General features: G+C 39.6%; 1 protein-coding gene across 5 annotated transcripts in view; it reads left to right on the forward strand.

Moving 5' to 3' along the window:
- The window catches only part of KIAA1549 (KIAA1549 ortholog), a 142,085-nt gene that overhangs the window by 86,542 nt on the left and 36,853 nt on the right, over positions 1-18,690 (forward strand). For all 5 annotated transcript variants that reach the window (XR_010027517.1, XR_010027516.1, XM_063154024.1 and 2 more), the window contains exons 7-10: positions 1,341-1,400; positions 4,468-4,613; positions 11,140-11,317; positions 13,699-13,883. Coding sequence is in view for 3 of the 5 variants with exons in the window: in XM_063154024.1 (XP_063010094.1) it covers positions 1,341-1,400; positions 4,468-4,613; positions 11,140-11,317; positions 13,699-13,883 (569 nt within the window). In the remaining 2 variants the exon portion in view is untranslated. The remainder of the gene's footprint in view (positions 1-1,340; positions 1,401-4,467; positions 4,614-11,139; positions 11,318-13,698; positions 13,884-18,690) is intronic.

An 18,690-nucleotide genomic window follows, 5' to 3' on the forward strand; every position in this document is an offset into this window, starting at 1 on the left:
GAGGGCCAGTGTTTCCTGTTCAGAAAAGAAGGACCATGTTCCAACACCCTTCTGAATAGTAAGTCACAGAGTACCAGCCAGGTGGTCATCTTGAAGCTAGTGGTGCTATTGCTGAAATAAAGGTAGAATAACCAAATTTTCTTTAATTTTTTTCTTCCAATACGAGTTAGTTATAAATCTGTGAAAATAAAAGGTAAAATGTAACTAATGATTCTTTTACTTTTACCTTAACAAAAAAAAATCCTAAGCTTTTTAATGGGCAAAAGAATCAGATTTTCGGTACACTAACGGAGAATGGCTTGTCTACAAATTCTTGCATCATTAAATTAGAAAAACTTCAATTTTCTACTTCTCTGAAATGTGGAGTAGTGGCAAACTAGTCCACAACTGTGGACATCTTTATTCTAAATTGATCCAGCATGGGCCAGGTCATTTAATTGTTGTGTGCTGCGTTTTTTCTGTTCATGAAATGGTTTAAAAATTAACCTTTGTATAATGCTTAGCAAGCTGCATCTGGATTAAATATTTTGAGAAAGTTAAGACCATTCCTTTTCCTTATTGCCATAGTGAAGCTTAAGACTTCCCTTGAGGAAACTGTTGGCCCAGCCCCCATCTTCACTTCTTTCCCAACATGTCTTTACTGCTCTCCAGTGGAAACCTTGGGAAAAATCTTATCTATACTGAAGTCAGTAGAAATAGTTTTCCTTACTGAGGCAAGGATTTCCCTCTAAAGCAGAGCTTTTTTTTTTTTTTTTGAAAAATTGAGAAATTAGGAAAACTTGGAGCCACCAAGCCGAGGAGAAAAGCCATGAGGTTTGTCTAGAGCAGTGTTTCTACATGTGGTTATTTGTGGGTTTTGTAAATAGAACTGCACAAGTCTGGAGCACAAATCATACATGTTTAGTTCTCTGCTTTACATTTATTGCTTCGTTGTAGTTTCTGCCTCAGAGAAGGTCTTATTTTCATCCTGAGACACTCAGGAGTTGCCTCACTGCCCTTTGAGTGAGTCTGATCCTGCAGCTAGCTCAGTGAGAGTCACAGCTCAGGCAGTGAGCTTTTAAATTCCTGGGAGCAATGACCCCGGTGCAGCAGCTTGGAGTCTTTCACGTAATAAATCTGACTGTTTCACTTAGCTTCTTTTTGTTAGAGACAAACTCAGCAGTGTACGTTGGGAGCACTTCCCTTGCCATTGTGTCTGCATTGCCTCGGGAGCAGAAATGCATCTGTGTAAATAAGATGCTTGCTGACAGTATAAATTATGTAGTGGCTTCTGGTTTTGTGTATGTTGTTTAGAAAACTGTTCTTAAGGATGTTTTTCTTCCATTCTGTTTTTTCTTCAGCCTTTCATTATCCTAAGCTTAATGTGTCCCAGTTGATGAAATCTTCCTGGGTGAGAACAGGTATGTATGGTCTCTGTGAGTAAGTAAAAGTGCAATTAGTTTTGGTAGTGGGATAACTAGCCTGCATAAATATCAATAGCTTAGGGGTGCTGCATTTTTATGAGGTAATAACATGTCTGAGCTGAATAAATTCTAAAACCAAAGGCCCAGTGACCTGGAATATTTGGGAAATATAAATCCCTGGTCTAGAATTAACTACTGAAATTCCTTGATAATGCACACAAAGCACTTTTTGTCTATAAGGCAGTTCATTCTTAGTGAAACAGCTCAGACTGTCAGGCATAAAGGATCTACTCTGCATGTTGTCAATATGCCACATTGATTTTTAGGTGCCTATTTTAAGTGAAAATTAAAATTGTATTTGTGTGACACTTTCTACCAAAACATGCCCAGAATAAAACAGAGCGAAAATAGATGAATTCTGAGTACCTGAAAGAGTTTCATCACATTTCATTGATCTCTTCTGATTCGTTCACAGAAGATCTCTCCCACCAAAGTCTTCTGAGTGTTTTATTCTGTAATTTACAGATGTGCTTGAGCTGTCACGTTTAGGTGCTCAGAGGCTGTTGAGGTTGCCTTCCTGCTGTAGGTCTTACCTGGTGTTTTTAAGCCTGACTGGTGAGGAGGCTTTGCCTTCCAAACGTGTTCTCAGGGTGCAGGTGCCCCACTGGATACTCTCTTGTATTCCTACAACTTTTATACCTCTAGTTCACCTGTTGTATAGACCTGCTCTTTTTTCCAGGTTTCCCTGTCTCCTCCCACCAGTCACCACTTCACTCTTTAAGCAGGAGAGCAAATTGCACCTCAATTTCAGATGCCCACGTGGTTTGTTTCAGAGAAGAAAGATTTAGAATTTCAGATAATGCTCAGTGATGTGGGAGAATCTCCTGTGTGTGCCTCATAACCAGTGGGCATCCTTCCTCAGAGATTTGTGTTGGCTTTTTTGGCTCCACCTGCTCCCTCTCTTGCTCAGCCTTAGGTTTGTCCATTGCTGCTGAACATTCCCTTAGCTCCTGCAGTAAAAAATGGGTTCTTCCAGCTCTGAAGTCACATTCCCTTGGGTTTTGATAAACTTCCGCCTGTAAGATTTTGAAAGCCAATTGCAGCAACTTTTTTTTTCTTTTTTTTTTTTTTTCTGCAGAGGAATTTTTTGTAGTCTCAGTTCTTGCAGGATTCTGGGAAGAGCTGGTAGACTTTGGCTGAGTCATTGCTTTCAGTCAGTGTTTTGTATTTTAAGGGTAATGAATCATGACATGGGAAAATGATAGAATCCATGCATGTAAAGATTTTTTAATATCAAATTACCCAGATATATGTGCATGTATCCCACTAGTCATAAAAAGCTGGGATATACTCTCCCTCTGTTGTAGAATACAATTCATGCTATTAAACATAATTTATTGATACTGAAATCCAATACACAGGCAAGAACAGTTTTCTGCTTGGTGTATATAATAGCCTTAGGTCACTGTCTGTTTTGCTATTTAATTCTGAGTTACTTAGTCTGTGATTGAATTTAGAAGACAGATACTGTTGATCTCAGTGACAAATCATGAAAATGTTTCCTTTTTCTGATATCTGCAGTGAAAGCTTCAAATTGAAAATGTGGCTTTAATAGATTTGGTTTAAAAATTAAAAAAAATTAAAATTATATTTAATTGATTTTATCCAACTGGTGGCTTTTTATTAACCTCTAGACTTAATAAATGTGGAAACACAGAAAAAGCGGATTTTTAAAAATACGTGTATTTTTAGTGGAGGAGAATTAAAACTGAATTTATTTGATGCAGTCAGCAGTGAGCTGGTTTGCTGTCCTGGAGGGTTGTTCAGTTGGATCATTTGAATGATTACTGCTCCGTTCACTCCACATTTCTCCAACTGGATGCCATCTTGCTAGTAAAAGTCCACCCTTTTTTTCATCTTCCTTCAGGGATTCCTCTCAGCGTTGGCTGCCCCAGTGACCCAGGGTACCTGGTTGCCAAGTGAGCAGAGCTGCAAACCATTTTTTTATGCTGTGATTGGCATACTTGTTAATCTTATCTGGGCAAGTTGCACTTGAATACACAGCTTCATTCCTGTGCTGGTGTTCTACTTTTTCTCCAGGACTCTGAACCCTTGCCCTCCCCAGCTCCAACTGGCTACACAAGTGTTGGTACATCTCCAACACAACACTTTTGACTGCAATTAATTGAAGGAGACTATTTAGACTAAGTTTTCTCTTTTAGTAGTTTTTAAAAATTCATTGGATGTTCATGATTTTATGCATTTTTAGAACTGAAATAGTTTCCTTATTATCCTGGGTCTGTCTAGCCTGGTTAAAGTTCCAAAAAAAATCCTCTGGCTGAAGTTTTTTCCCCCCCAAATTACTTATTCTGGGGGAAAAAAATTAACTCCACATTTCTCTAACTGGATGCCATCTTGCTAGTAAAAGTCCATGCTTTTTTTCCCTCTTCCTTCAGGAATTCCTCTCAGCATTAGCTGCCCCAGTGACCCAGGGTACCTGGTTGCCAAGTGAGCAAACCATTTTTTTGTGCTGTGATTGGCATACTTGTTCATCTTATCTGGCCAAGTTGCACTTGAATACACTGCTTCATTCATGTGCTGCTGCTCTACTTTTTCTCCAAGAACCTTGCCCTCCCCATCTCCAACTTGGTATCACATCTGAACACAACACTTTTGACTGCAATTAGTTGAAGCAGATGATTTAGACTAAGTTTTCTCTTTTAGCAGTTCTTAAAAATTCATTGGACGCTCATGATTTTATGCATTTTTAGAATTGAAATAGTTTCCTAATTATCCTGGGTTGGTTAACGTTCCAAAGAAATCCTCTGCCTGAATTTTTTTTTCCCCCAAATTATTTATTTTGACTTTTTCCTACTAAATGTCTCCCTTTTCCAGCAAGTAACCTCCACCTGAACAGGTCAGAATTCCCATTTAAATACAGGCGCTCGGATTATTCCTGAGCTGTCCCAGGGCGACTCAGAGCTTGCAATTGAAGTTGTGGAGAAGAAGCTGAGAAGTTTTACTAATGAATGTGCTTTCTTGGGCTGTTTTCTGTGCTGTGCAGTTCTCCTGGGTGTGGTTGACCAGCGGGTTCAGGAGGAAGTGTTCCGGGCTGAGATGGAGCGCAAACTCGCTCACCTCTTCAACGAGGCTTTGCTCAGAGGCAGGATCTGGAGACGGGCCAGCTTTGCAGGCACCAACATTGTGCAGGTACTAAGAGGGTGAAAAATAAAGCATAATAAATTATTGGATCATTTAACATGAGTGTTAACAAAGCTTTCAGGTTTTTGAGTTGAGAAATGTAACTCAAAAGCGTGCGTCACCTTTAGCTAGTTGGTGATACTTGTGTTTTGCACCTAAAATATGGGTCTTCTTTCAAGCACTTTTAAGCTAAACATAACAAATGCAAATAACTGATTGCTAAAAACTTTTGATGGCTTCATAGAAACAACAGTGAAAATTGTTTTACCAATGTCTTATTTTAAAAATGTTCTATCTTGTTTGGCTTTCATGATGTGCCTAGCAAAAGGAGACAGGATGATCATCTGAAAAACATTTATCTCCTGGGACAGCTACTTCACAGCTCTCTGATGTTTTGGCAGTGGTGTTGAAATACAAAATAGAGTTGTGTGGCTTGGTGCAGCAGTAGAGTAGTACATTCTACCCCTTAACTTCTTACTTGTCACAGTACTCGTGGTCACAGGATTGGATTTCAGGTAAAAATGATTATTCATACCAAATTTTGCACACATAGCAACTTCTGTTATCTGAATTCCAGTGCTGCTTTAGAGTTTTAGAGTCACAGGTGGATTTATTCACATTAAGTCCAAGAAGACTTTGCTATTTAATTTAAAGTTTTAAATTCTGATGTGTTCTTTCTAGTCAGTTCAACAGTCTGAAAGCCAAAGTACTTTTTTAATGGCTCATCTTCTTAAAAATTACCATTTCCAGCTAATTCATTGACAGTTGGTTTACCTCCCAGATGCCCTTTTTGCATTTCAGACCTATTGTCTTTATTTAATTTAATCCTATGGTTTTTGCTACCACTTAAATTTCCAGATGTTGGGATATTTTTACTTCTGCTTTCCTGTCTCAGAAACATCTGTTTCAGTAATAGAGATTTTATTTTATTTTTCTTCTGTACAGCTTTGAATTGCTGCTAATAGGTGTCTGCTTCAAATCTCCTATTCCCAGCACTTCTTATTGCACTTTGTTCATTATGCCTTTGTCCTCCTTTTGCATATAAATTAAACAAATATTCCTTATGCTGCTAGTGAAGATACCACAGCCTATAAAACGTGTATGTTTAGATTACAATTTTATGACTTTGCACAATAAAGCTCAGGTAGTTTATTTTTTCTCATGCACAAAATTATGGGCACATCCTTTTTAGATAAGGAGTGGTATTTTGGAAAGTGAAAATACAGCATTTTTTTCTTTTGACTTTGTGTTATGTACTGGGACATAAGATGAGGTCTGCAGCTCGTGTTGCAGACAGCAATGCTGCTCATTTATGCCACTTAATTAGTGCAAAGAGCCTGCCTACTGCTGGCTTTGGGCAGAGGAGGGTTCTGTTCATTACAGTCAGCACATCTTACCATCACAGGGCTTCTCCAGGTGTCCCCAGCCCACCCTTCCAGGTAGGGTTAGAGCTGAACAAAGGAGATTAGGACAGAGGGAGGCTGAAGAGAAACCTTGCAGTGAAGTGTGTGTGCTGGGTGTGCTCACAACAGCAGGTACCTGCAGGTGCCACAGCTCCTTGGTACTGCCTTGGCAGCATGTTCAGGCAGGCAAGACAGCCTGAAAGGCTGTGGTGTGCAGCTGCAGTGATGGTGAGCTCCAGACTGAAGGATAGTTCCTTTCCAGGATGTTCCCCTGTTAGCTGAGGATCTTGTCCATAGATATCTGCCATAAACCTTTTACTGCTGTTGATTCTGTTCCTCTTAGCTCTTAGCCAAGTTTATAAGCTGTGTTTGTATCTTCTGGGAGAGCTAATATTTCTTGTGCTCTACATTCACATTTTCCCATACATATTTCTTGCACACAATTCAGTGACTGCTATGATAGTGGAGCACAAAGAAGTGAAAATAAAAAAAAAAAAAAACTGCCAGCACCAAAAGTGTTGCACAGTTTTAACAGAACATGTTTATATATCCATTAAAGACTGGACTCACATTTCACTTGCCTTGTGACCCTCCAGACTGGAGTTTTTCCTGAGGTAAAATGTATTTATAGTGTATTGAAATGTGACATTTCTAAGCTCTGTGGAAAATCAAGACTGCAGGTCAAGAGGTGAAGCAATTATTTGTGAATGTTACTGCAGGCATATTAGTTTCCTTTCACGTGCTCAGGAAATAGAAGTGATACCTTTTGAGGTTTAGATTTCATTTCTGAAGGCATGTGTTAGTGCCTAAGAATGTGAAAAATGATGCTTTAAGCCTGGGCACTCTGAAGAAGAGCTTTGGAGGGTACCCAAATAGCAGGCTTTCCCCTCCTGTTTCACTGTCTGTGCTGTTAACAGGTGGCACTCCATGATAAAAAAAGAAAAAAGTCTGTAACCATTATGTACAAAAACCCCTCTGAAGCCTCACACCTGGTTGTTGTACTTCTGATAGTTCCACTGATTTTTGTGTGACATTGTATTAATGTTTCACAGAGTAGGTCTTACATATTTTCAATGTGCATCTTCTGTTGCTGCAAATTTGAAGGCACGTGCTTACTGTGGCTTGCATTGCATCTGCAGAGACCTGTGCCATATTTCTATTTTAATATCTACAATATATATTTTATTATATTATAGTTTACTGTAATAATTCTTATTACATTTTTTAGGAATTAGAGGGCTTAATTGTAGTTTAAAAACACAGCAGCAGGTAATAAAAAACAATTAATTTTCTTTTATTTCAACATGCTTGGTCCTTTGAACCTAATAGAAAGTGAAAAGCTGATCCTAGTAAATTTAACAAAGAGGAATGTTCTGATTTAAAGAACATGCTAGGCAGCATTTTATTTGCAGTGTGTGTGAGGAGTAGCAGCTTATGAGAAAATGCAGTGACTGAATTGAGCTTTTCATTAAGGCAAAAACTCATTCTCGTGTTTTTCTGCTGACAGCTTGTGTGTCTCTCCTGGCTGAGGAAAGCCTGTCTTGCTGTGAGTTTTTAGGTTTATAAATAAAGTCTTACTGTGACTTTTTAGGTTGATAAGTGAAGCCTTTGGACACTGCTGCTGCTTCACCTTTTCCTCTGAGGCTTTTGGCCCCTCCAGCAGCCGGCCCAGGCAGCAACTGACCCCTCTTGTCAGGTTGCTCACAGCCTGCTTGTACCTCTGTGTGCTGACCACATTACAACTTGAATTAAGTGCCCAGACACTAAAACCCTACTCTTAATAAGACAGAAAGAGGATCTTTTTTGTTTATTTTTTTCCCAGTATGATGAAGGAAGGAAAGAAAGGGAAATAATCCTCCTGCACGAGCACTGGAGGTTGTATGTGCATATCTGCTTGTTTCACAGTGGTGCTCAGCCTTCCAGACCCTGAAACAGCTCACCAGGGCTTCCTTGCTCCTTCCTGGATTCCTGACCAGGACATCCCTCTGACTGCTCAGGACTCTGAGAATGCCTTGGAAGCTTCCCCACACTTGTATTTCCATGCCTGAAATTACCAACTAGATTTTGTTACCAAGGCAACTCTGTTCACTGACCTATGATATTCACTTGAAAACACTTTTTAAATTAAATTTACTGACACCTGAACACAGTTAAGCCTTTCCTCTGTGGAGGTTAAATGCACATCTAGTATCAACAAAGATGGTATCATTTATGTACACAGGAGTTGAATTAGTCTTTTCTTATTTTTTTTCCGACTTTCTGCCTCCTGCATTTAAAATTCTTCTATCTCTTCTCTCCCTATGTCATCTCTCACTGCCAAAGTATAAATGTGAAGTGCTTAAGTGCTTCCTTACATATGAGCTGCTTTGCTGGATGCCTGGCAAATACTGTTTGTCTCTGCTTGCATTCTTATCATTCTCAAGGACAGAGACTAAAGCAGTCTGAAGCTGCACAAAGAGTGTAATTTGGAACCGTGTGTCACAAAACTTAGAATCCAGAAACTCTGTAACAGGCACCGTGACTGTGTGCCTCAAAATCATTAGCAGATTTAAAAGAGTTCAGGCCCAGTGTGCCATTTCCTGTGTTTCAGCAAACTAAGAGGCTAGTTGCAAAAATCAATAAGTAAAATTTAGATGAAGACTGAGGTACTGCTATTGTCACAGGTACTGGGTTTATGTACAAATCTAATTGTCTTGTATCTGCTTCCAGACTACCCTGCTAGTCACCGGCTTTCCCAGACTAGAAATCCATAACCATCTCCCCATGGTTTTGAAATTTTGTCTGCAGCTTCTCTCTATGAAGCTTCTCTCTCTGTATGGTGTGAGCAGTCATGAAATATTGTATATTCAGAAGAAATTATTTCAGATAAAATTTACCTTAAAATAGTGACCTTAGTTTATCAGCCCTATCCTGCACCTCCACTGAACTTTTTTGTGCTTGTTCCCCTGTTCTCTGTACTGTGCTGAAATACCTCCAGCTACTTCTTCCTGTCTCCACTCTCCCTGTTCTCACTCATCCCTGTTCCTCAGCATAGGGAGCCAAGTGCTGTTGTTTAATTCTGTGTTAAAATTTGTCCAGTTTCCATTGCAACTTGCATGAAATCTTGTCCTTCTTACCCTCTGCCTTTTCTAAAGGCAGCTGTGGAGAAGTTCCTTTGTTAACCCACACAGGCAGCTTGGTTACCATGATGTGTGCAATACACATAGTTACACTCCTTGGATTCTTCACAGACTGTAAAATATATGACAGCTCAGTTAAAGAATTTTCTCATTTTCTGTGATTCTCTGGCTATGCACAGAGGAGCTTCATAAAATTAAATCAAAGAACCCATTGATTTTCAGTCCCACATGGCCTTTCAGCTCCCTCACCCTCCATGTGAGTTAGGTGCTGCTTGGGAAGGTTTCATCTGTGCTGGGAGCAGATACCAGTCTGTGTACTCTGCTGCTCTGTGCACTGAGACCAAGCTGTGGCAACCCCCCTGAAGCAGATGTAATATAACATAAAGCTGTGGGCATTTGTTAACCAATTGTATATTTGTATAGTTGTATATTTGAGGTCCATGAAGCCAGATTTAGCTTTACAGCTGCCAGATATGTGTGTTGTAGCCTCATTTATTGATGCTGTTTTATCACCTTCAGTCAGGTATTTGTTTTCCCTTAGCTGGTAGAAGAGGGAATGGTGTTCAGGTGAGCAGCAGCATCATTTAATGGGTCCTGTTAGCAGTTCTTGCTGCATTTCAGAGATCTGCACATTTTTCTGCTCTATTTGTAGATGTGCTGTTTCTTGCATCAAATATGGCTGACACTGAACATTACTTTTTGCTTTCACTTGATTTGTCCTAGAAGATTTTTATGACAATTGTGCTTTCTCTTGTTTCATTTTTCTCCCCTCTTTTTAAAAAATATATACATATATATATATATATATATATATGTATATGTGTATATATATATATATGTATATATATATATATATATGTATATATATGTATATGTATATATCTTGCTGTTGCCATTCCTGGGAATTGGTTTTTTAGGACGTGTTGAGTTGATGTTCCCCAAAACCAGAACATCATTACATCATTCCTGTTGTACTTCTTTCTTTCAACATTATTTTTCTAGTTGGAAGCTAGGAAAGAAAACAATATAAAGATTTGCTTTTGTAAGCCTCACATGCAAACATGTGTGTGTTTGCTTTACTTAAGGCCTGTGGGCATTTTCTGAGATTATAATTTATTAAATATGTTCTTTATAGCGAAGGATAATTCTGAAGGAAGCAAAATACATTGCTTTATTTATGTCAATTCCTTCCAGAGCCCTTCAATCTCTTTTAAAAAAGTCATGACAGAATACCTCCTACTGTTTATTGTCCTAATTCTAGTTTGAGCTCACCATTACATGGTAAATGGCTAAACAGAGGACAGTTGTTACATAAAAAGATGTAATTTTACAGGAATTCAAAGTTTCATATGCAATGTAGATGTTTGATGGTTTGAGAGTATCTACAGGGCTTCCTCATAGCATGCATTCTTTTGGTTATTAATGTCTTTAGATGTAGGTAGGAAGAATTCCTTCCCACAGCTTTCAATACACTCCTTCCTGAAGAAGGGTAGATGCCAAGGGGAGCTGTGTGCAGGATGAAGGTGATTGTGCAAGTGCTTAAGTTGAAACAGAGCAAACAGTTTTATTTGATGCTAACAGAATATTCACCTGTGTAGCTGCTTAACATTTAGAAAAACTGGAGCAAAAAGGTGTGTGTGTTATGAATAACAAATCAAAGTTAGAGTAGGCATTTAGAGAAGGGGAAAATGCAGTCACACTTCTTCTAACCAACCATTGCTAAAGGCAGTAGAGGCTTCCAGGGTGGCACAGCGTTGGCATCTTTAGAGTGACAGCAGTTCTCTTACTTACCAGATGTGTACATTTTTATGATACAAGTAGAGGGGGAAAAAAAGGAAAGGTTAGCCATAAAAATGTATTTTATAAGGGATCTTGAAATTGAAATATAACTTCTCTGGAAATTTTTCTTTGAGTTACAACAGAGGAGAGAGAATATGAACTCTTAAGACAAAATGTAAGGGAGCTCCAAATAAATACAACTTAAAATGTAACAGCTTCGCAATTTCTTTCCAGATTGTGAACGTGTCACGCTTAGTTGGTGTTGATAACCCCGTGGAGCTGATCTACTTTGTGGAGGACCAAGATGGGGAGAGGCTGAGTGCTCTGAAGTGCTCAGACCTGATGAACAGAGTGGACATCCAGCGGGCTGCCATCATCCTTGGGTACCGCATCGAGGGCAGCGTTGCACAGCGTAAGCCCTGTGCCATCCACACCTCTGCCAAGCTGTCCCATCCATGCCACTGTCGAGCCCTGTGCCATTCCCACACCACTGCACAGCCCTGTGTATCCACACCTCTGCCAAGCCCTGTGCCATCCCCACACCACTGCCAAGCCCTGTGCCATCCCCACACCACTGCACAGCCCTGTGTATCCACACCTCTGCCAAGCCCTGTGCCATCCCCACACCACTGCCAAGCCCTGTGCCATCCCCACACCACGGCACAGCCCTGTGTATCCACACCCCTGCCAAGCCCTGTCCCACCTGGGAGGTTATGGCACTGCATGGTGCCCACTGTTTCAGTGCTTTGTTTTTGGGGCGCTGCAGCTTTGACACTGCTGAGGAAGTGAATTTTAGCAGCCTTGCAGTGAGCTGTGCAGTGCTGTTTCACCTCTCTGAGCTGATGGTTGCAGCCGGGTCTTTAACTCCAGCCTCACTGCATTCACTCTGTGCTTGTGCTGGAAAAGCACAGTGCTGCCTAAAGACCTTCGTGCCATTTCCATGTCATCCTGCTAGGCCAGTGTTTCTTTACAGTTTGTCTTGTCCAGGAACTTGCACAAAACCCACAGTTGGGAGATGGGAGTGCATGGGTATGAAATGGGTGTTTCCTTTAGTTAGTGTATTCTAGTTGAGTGTTTCCTTTAGCAGTGTATTCTAACACCAGTCACTGCTTTTTTGTCTGAATTATTTTTTTCTGTGAAAGATGTACACTAAGGGTAGTTGGGGCATTTATTTCTTCCATGGAATATGATTGACCTTGGTTTTATTTGTTTGTCCATCAGCAGTATATAAGTAATATGATCTTTTAGTGAATATAATATAAAAGTAATGTGATTTTTTACTAGGTATATATCAGAATAAATAGGATAGGTCATGTAAACTCATTTAATTACTTTATTCAAGAGGCTTGGTATATAAATAATTAAACCCATTTTCAGTTAGTAGCGAGACAGAATACCCTACTCAAAATTCTGTGTTACCTTTAAGTTTCTTTCCTAATTGTATCTGAGGAAGAGACAAGTATGATCTGCAAAATACCTCATTGGTATGAAGGTTTAATTACCTTTTCTCATTTCTGTGCAATATGGAGGCATGAGTTACATGGTACCACAGTGTATTTTGCCAACAGAACAAGCATGTGTAAGAGATTTAAAATTCTCTGCAGAAAGAAAAGAAAGAAAATAGTAATAATTGTACCATCTATATGTGTTTCTAAATTTTGTCCCTCTTTAAAACACTTGTGTACAGATAGGTCAGTAGCTCATATACATCTCATCAATATCTATTAATGGACTGTAATGCTGGTTAGATGGAAGTGAAAAACGTTGCAAGAATAAATTCTCTTTACAAAAATGATAAATGTTGAACAAACTCATAAAATGTTCATAGCTTATAGTGCATGTTGAAACTTGTTATCTTTGACCTGTCATTCAAAAGTTCTTCTAAGAGTCACAGAGTCATAAAAATCTTTAAGTGCTTCTATTGGAAGAAACGACACCAAAGAAATACTATTTTTATAACAGAAAACATAATGTGAGAAATGAGCTGTTAGATGTATAAAATATAAAAATTCTATGTTCCTTTAAGTTCTTGGCTCATCATTGGAATGATTACTAATAAAATGATATCTAGGAAAAAAAATAGAACTACTCTTTTTAACTTGAAAACATAATTTTTAGAAAGTACATCAATTTGATTAGAAATTTATTATTACTATGATTTTTTTAGTCCCATGATTAACCACTGTGCAAAATTAACAAATAAAATTTTTGTCATTTATTTCAGTTTATCTTTTGCAAGAATAACTTGTTTGATTACACTTCCCAGCAATTTTGTTTTCTGCTTGGGGCTAAAGGATCTCACACACTGACAATAAAACAGACAGGAGAAAAAAGTAATCAGCAATGCAGAACTATACACCTTGTGGAGGAGGTTCAAATTGGTTTTGATAACAGAATGTTAAAGAGAAGAGGCAGCTGGTAATACTGTCTAAGGCAGCAAACAGGCAGCAATGTTGGAAAGTCTATTTACCTTTGCTAGTGGTAGAATAATTTTTTTAGACCCATTTCACTATGTCAGCTTAGTTTTGGGTTACAGGATGATGTGGCAGAAGAGCCATTTCCATTAGTATTTTAAGTACAGCTCTTCAGAAGGTGGGCCAGGACAATTGATCTCCTGCCCCATGCTTCCTGAGCCCTTAACTTACAGTGGTATGGCATTTCCTGTGATGTGCAGCTGGTTTCTGATAAACTCCTTAACTAGCATTTACAGGAACATAAAAATACATAACCTTGAAGTGTCCTCAGTTGGAAATATAACCATGTAATATTGCCGTGTTCCTTTTAACTTTTCAGCTGTGGAGAGGCTGAAGGAGCCCACGTCAGAGACTCAGAACAGCAACCTCTGGATTATCGTTGGGGTGGCAGTCCCAGTTGCTGTGGTGCTCCTGATTGTTATTATTTTATACTGGAAACTCTGCAGGACAGACAAGCTGGAGTTTCAGCCAGACACAGTGAGCAACATTCAGCAGCGACAGAAGGTAAATGGGGAAGCTGTGCTGAGAGGAGCTGGAGTATTCTAAAAACAAAGGAATGTGAGACTCTGGGGAGCACCTGGCATCCTTAACTAGCATGTGTAAACACAGTTTCAGAGCATTCCAGTTTAGAGGGAAAAAAAAAAAAGAAGGAGGGAAGCAGTCTAATGATAGTTGAAGTTAAGAATCCCATAGTGTTTTATTTATTCTCCTGGGTATTTGATACTGCATTAGATAGATCCATCCTTCTGAAATGTGGGCACTGAGGCTGAAAGGAACTCGTCTTTATCACTTCATTTCAAGGCTGTGGCTGGGACTGAATAAGAAGAAATGTACTGAGTCTTGAATCACTGACCTTGTTTTCCCCAGAAGGCTGAATTTTTCTTTGGAGAGTTTCTGCTAACCAAATCTGACAGCTAAAGTGCACCACCCATCATACCTCATACTGGAACTAGAATTTGCTAGAACCTGTCCTGGCTGCTATGTGTTCTGCCAGGGCTGTTTTTATTGCAATTTTGAGAACCTGTTGCAGTACTGGAACATAAATTAGTGGATCTGTGTGTGCCTGCTTAAGTGAGTTTGTTGGCCATTTGGTTAGGATAGTGACAAATTCAGTACTCTTGTCTTTTTCTTGCCCAAGAGTGTAAATCAAAAAATTTGTGATCCAGGTTTTTCACAAAGGATGTATTCAGTAAAAAGAAAGATAAAATGCCTGAAAGGTTACTTTATTTTTACAACCAAAGAGAACCTATGTGTGTCAGAAATTCTTGTCACAGACTATACCTTCAGAAGTATTAAAAAAGGCAGAGTAATCTGCCTGTGCTAATCCTGTGGTACTGCAGTCACGTTCTGCTCTGTGACCTCGTGTTCAGTCACACAGTTTTCTCCATAACAAGCCTTGTCTGTACACCATGCTCTCTTTTCAAGATAATTAATGATGTGAAAGATGAGAGGAGCAGAAAGCACTCGCACTTCCAAAGCAGTCAGAACAAATCAATAGCAACTTCCACTTGTCTTGTGACTGAGAATTGTGTGTTGGAATCCAGGCTGGCAACAAGTGGTACCCTTTGATGAACACCACCCCCTGGTACCTCGTTTCACCTCTGCTGGGGTAATATGTAACACAGCTTTTTGACTGAGGAAGTTCCCCGCAGTAGTTTTGACTAATTTGAGAAGGGTCATACAAGAGAGGGCTGTTACCCTCAGTACTCTGTTTGATCACTTTTTCTGTTCCTCTCTGCTGGCACAAGCTTTTTTTGTAAGGAAGCAGTTGGGTTGTATTGGCTGTAAGGCCAGAAACATCTTTCATCTAATTACTTCCTTTTAAGAAAATGGCTCAGTTGCTTTTCCCACTGCTTCCACAGTATTCTTCATCTTAATCATTCATGAGTCAGAAGCCTCAAACTTGTTTATATGCAGGGCTCATTTTGGATTGCCTAGGGAACTTGTCACTTTGCCTTCTTTGGGGAAGTTGCTGTAAGCAAACTAGAAAGAACCAGTAAGGACATCCAGCTCAGTCCTTGTGCCACTGGAGGTAAAGCAATAAAAAGTGTCTTAAATTTTTATCACTTTGCACATCAGGCAGCTGGAAGAACCTACTTTGCAGACCATTTCCTCCTTTCCCTGGAATAAAAGCAGTATTCTGGCTTCCTTACTGTCAGGCTGTCTTTGGGATCTCATGTCTTCACACAGTGGGTTGAAATTCTGGGTCAGAATAGGATGTATTTAACCACCACCAAAGACCCTCAGACAGTCAAAACAGCATACAAATTATTAGGGACATTTGATCTGATCCTTTAAAATTTTCTATGCCCTATAAAATTTTCTATGTATTTTATGCTTTTTATTAGCGTAAATGCAAAGTAGTAATCAAAGGAGTGTCATCATTAGTGGTCTGGTATTTATGTCTGTAAACTCCATAAAAATGGACTAGGCTTCCTCGTCCTCACCACAGCCACATTTCCATTCTCTATTTTCAGAGCTTGACCTTGGTACTGAAGGAAGGTGAAAGCCTGCACTACATCTGTAAATAGAAAGATATTTAGATTAAAGATCTGAGTTTTTCTCTTGGAATCTATATTTCATGTGTAGAAAACTTAAAGATGCATTTATAGTGTGCTAGCTCTTGTCACTTCCATTAATATTTAACAAAAAATGCATGTAAATATAGAGATTTTCATTAGCATAGATATGGCTGGAAATAGGAGACAATACTTTTCAACCTTGTGGTAAGTCTGTAATGTGTTGAAAATGTGTGTTGATTGGAAGATATGAAACTGAGACACCTGTTTCTTGTTTGGCTGATACCAGATATCCTGCTGCTGGTGGATCTCCAGGGGTGTCAACAATCTTTCTTCAGTATCTTCAATTAGCCATTTTAACATAACAGTTCAGTGGGCAGCATAATGATCTATTAGAATTTACAGTAGCAGCTGAGAGCAAATTATGTTACCTGTGACTTCAAAGAGGGGGAAAAGTCTGTGTGCCTCGTGCTGCAGAGACAAGACTAAAAGGATGGTTTCCTGGAACATGGAGAGAGAGAACTCTGTAAATGTACTGTAAATGCAGATTGCATAAGTAAGCCACAGGTTGTGCAGGAGCTTTTTATTCTTAGTTGGAATCTCTCTTACAAATTGCATTATCCTCTTCAGGGAGATTCTTAGACCCTGCAAATTTTACTGGATTCTGTAGCCCCATGTGTCAGTCATATGCTTCCTTTCTTCTCTGTTCTCATTTAATTGTTTCATTCCGCTTTGAAACTCCTGGATTTTCCTGAAGCATTTTGGTATTCACTGAAGCAATATAAGTTTTATTTTTAGTCTTTCATATGTAAAGGTTTACTTATACAGAGTAGGTGTGATTTCTGTGTTCCTATGGCCACCATTAAAAGTCATAAACTTTATAACCTCACAGTCCATGTTCTGATGTAGGAGCCCAGTGCTGTTATCTGCTGGCAGTTGGACCCTACATGACTTTTGGGTGTGTGGGGTTTGGGTGCACCTTGGTGAGGTGGGTGAAATACTCCTGCAAAGAGTATTGAGAGGGAGCCTGTCATTAAGGGATTTTGTTATTTATCTGCTGCCTCAGTGAATATAAACGTAAATACATGGGAAAGAAATCTTTTGTGGGAACTGATGCTAGCAAAGCCAGGTTGCATCATTAAGTAAGGAAAAATAAAGGATCTTGAAGAGATTGTGATTTGCTAATCCATCAATTTGCGTCAGAACAGGATTAATGACACCTGTAAAATGTTAGGTTTCCGTTGTGGAGATTAAATGGGAAAAGATGCCTAGATCAAAGTTGTTTTTATGCTTCTTAAACTGAGAGTTAAGGAAACAGGGGAGAGCAGTGAATCTATGCAAGATTCATTGGTCTGTGCAAGGATAATTCTTTTGAAGAGATGATACTAAGATATTTAAAGGGCACATCAAATATTCATGACTTGTTCTGTAAGCCATAGCATCCTTCTGGAAATTCACCTTGATGTGACCTGGGCTGTTGCACTGGATTAAGATGTCCTTGCCTTATGAAATAAAAAGATGCACAAGTGGTATTTCTAAATAACAAGATTTTCTCTCTTGCCATTGCCTACATCCACCATAACATTGTCCCAACCTTTTTTTCCCTGCAAAGAAGCTGTGCCTTTTGTGGACAGCTGAATTTTTCTTCATGAAAAACTCAATGAACTTCTTTAATGCCCGAACCCTCATTTTGCTCTGTACCTGTACTGGGCCTCTGATGTTTTTGTGCAAAACCACTTCTTTTCCCCAGAGAGCCAAACAACCATTTTACATGTTATCCACTATAGGAGCAGAGTCAGCAGTATTATTTCTTTCTCTCTGGACATCCAGAAATTAAAATGGAGCTTGCTTCTCTAGGGGTTTCACTTTCCTTTCTGTGTTATAAGCATTTGAAGAAAAATATCAGATCCCTTCCTAGGACATCTCAGAGATAATTTCAGCTATAGACAATTATTCAGGGAAAGGCTCCCTGCCCTAATGGCAAGAACTGGACAAGCAAATTGGCAGTTTATTTAGAATGTTTTGGTGTTCCCCTGTAAAAGCTGGGTGTGCTGAAGTCATTGCTTTTGCAGTGATAGCTTTGAGTGGCTTGCTCAGTTCCTTATGTAGTCAAGGGCACATCATAAAGCCCATGGGGAATGATGTCTGCTTCTCCAGTCAGATGTCACTCCTCTCTGGAGCCTTCTGCATGCCTCTGTGCTTCCTAGAGACTGACTGTGTCCTTCTGGTTCAGTGTCCCTCCTGTGTGTGTTTACACCTGGCACAGGTGGAGTGTTCAAAGTTCTGCACCTCCTCCTGGAGCTGCAGCACAGGTAATGCCAGTGCTGGACAGTGCCAGCACAGCTCAGCTGGAGTGTCAGCATCACCTTGGGGACTGTCACCAGCCCTTGCATGTCTGCTCTCATCTGCTCACGGCCACAGGTAATGAGTCATGCCTGCTGCTAGATGTCTGAGAGGCACTTGTGTGGATTTTCATTTCCCCCCTCTAAGCAGGAGTATCTGATATCCAAATGTCATGTGTCAGGTGTAACTTTACACCTCTGAATTGAGAATTTTGCTTATTATTGTATAGTCTGTAGACTATCTCTTGGATGTTGCCAAGATCAGAGGCCAGCTCTGCTGGAGGCTAAATACTAGGCTTCTGCTCCTGATGCAAAGAATTCTTGTGATGTTTTGACATCCTGTAATCCTTTTGTTCATCTGTCTAGTGTCGAGGCAACAGCTCTGCAGAAAAATTCAGTCAAAAGAGACTCATGTTAGGAAAGGCAGCTGACACCAATCTTATAAAAACT

Source organism: Melospiza melodia, chromosome 4 (genome assembly GCF_035770615.1).
Source record: "Melospiza melodia melodia isolate bMelMel2 chromosome 4, bMelMel2.pri, whole genome shotgun sequence".
Taxonomy (NCBI): Eukaryota; Metazoa; Chordata; class Aves; order Passeriformes; family Passerellidae; genus Melospiza; species Melospiza melodia.